This window comes from Mixophyes fleayi, chromosome 1 (assembly GCF_038048845.1).
Source record: "Mixophyes fleayi isolate aMixFle1 chromosome 1, aMixFle1.hap1, whole genome shotgun sequence".
Lineage (NCBI taxonomy): Eukaryota > Metazoa > Chordata > Amphibia > Anura > Limnodynastidae > Mixophyes > Mixophyes fleayi.
The window spans coordinates 23,944,169-23,945,789 of record NC_134402.1 but is presented as its reverse complement, the minus strand read 5'-3'; the positions used below and the strand labels follow the sequence as shown (position 1 = coordinate 23,945,789).

At 34.0% G+C, this 1,621-nt stretch overlaps 1 protein-coding gene across 1 annotated transcript; it reads right to left on the bottom strand.

The window, feature by feature from the left end:
* Nucleotides 1–413: 413 nt before the first annotated feature.
* On the bottom strand, nt 414–1,314 carry LOC142103931 (gamma-crystallin-3-like). Its single transcript, XM_075188330.1, has 3 exons — nt 1,306–1,314; nt 905–1,147; nt 414–689 (listed from the first exon to the last, which is right to left on the bottom strand). Exons 1-3 carry the CDS (start codon nt 1,312–1,314, stop codon nt 414–416), a joined length of 528 nt encoding a protein of 175 aa, XP_075044431.1.
* Between the last annotated feature and the right edge of the window lie 307 nt (nt 1,315–1,621).

Genomic DNA, 1,621 nt, shown 5'->3' with positions numbered 1-1,621 from the left:
TTAATATGTAAATTTTCATCAAGACTTTTTTAAGTTTACTTGAAGAATGACACTCAGTAATAAGAGAAGGAAACGTTGCCATCTTTACCTTTGAAAAGATATGTGTTTGAATTAGGGCATTGAATTACCAATGTCAGGTACATACAAAGTAAATTGAGATAATGAATGTGCCACCTTCCTTACCCTGTCCTAGTAAAAAATCTAGATTGCAGACATGAGATTACATCACAGACACATATACTATACTAATATACAGATTCACACTTACACTAAAATTGTACATTTTTTTCTTCAGCAAGAAAAGGGTTAGTTAGAGAAATAGGCTGATGCATAAATAAAGGCATAAATAAATATAAAAAAAGTTATTCAAAATGTTTTATTGAATGAAATAACAGACTGACTTTTCAGCTGTTTTAATACATATGATGGACACGTCTGAAGGAACCAATTCTAGGGCTTTGGGCTCCCCAATCAGTGTATCTTCTGTATTCTCCAGGTCTTAGATAAAACTGATGTCCCCTGTAGTTGGGCTCTTCATAGAACATCCAGTACCCATCTTGTATCTGAGCAGAGTGGATATCATGGTAACGGAATCTCTCATTGACATTATGACAATCGTCAGTGAATTCCATCATCTGACCTCTGAAGTCTTCTTTCTCATAGATCCTGGCTCTGAATGATCCTTGGTGCTGCCATAATAATATTATAAATGACAATTATAATTTTTTTTGAAATGTAATCCATTTTGGAATATAATACACCGTAAATATAGAACACAACTATATTTGAATTTAATTCTTAAACTTTGTCTATTTTTAAGCCATAAATTGGATGAGTTTTGTTCAACAAATTATTATATGTTGTTATTAAGAGACCTTACTAAATAAAAATGGCTGCTAGTTACCTGTGGGCTTAGACGACAAGACCGAATGGAGTCATTGTAACCCATCCACTGCTGGAATTCAGGGTACTCGCCTCTATGGAGGAAGTACTGGTGTCCTCTGTAGTTAGGTTGTTCATACAGGATCCAGTTTCCACTGTCCACACGAATGGAATTACAGCGTCTAAAATATGAGGACATGTCTGGACATTCAGAGTTGCACTCATAGGAGCGACCTTGGAAGTTCCTGTCCTCGTAGAAAACAATCTGTGGGGGGAAAAAATTGCAATATTTTAATATTATTTTTTGAAAACATTTACATTACATGCATACAGCAAATTCTGTAGAACACAAATTGTTCAGTAAGACTGTCACTTTTTAATAATTGAATGTAAAACATGTATATGATATTAGTAATTTTTTACCTTTCCCATGTTGTTGGTTTAGATGAGTTCTAGTGAACTGTGTATTCAGGGCATGAGGAAAGGGAGGTTTATATACACAATATTTCTTCTGTAAGCAGAAGAAAACTGACTTGTCGTTCTATGTGACTATTGTTCTTTTTTGCTCACTGGCATTATTAAAAAGCATTGCTTAGAAGGCTAAAAAGCATTTAACCTTAACCTTTCACAACCTCGTGAATGGTCCCGATTATTGTGTTTCATGAACAGAGCATTTTCATTTAAAGAGATAATTTTAAACTAAAACACATTGTCATGATCTTGTTGCTTCTACCATTTT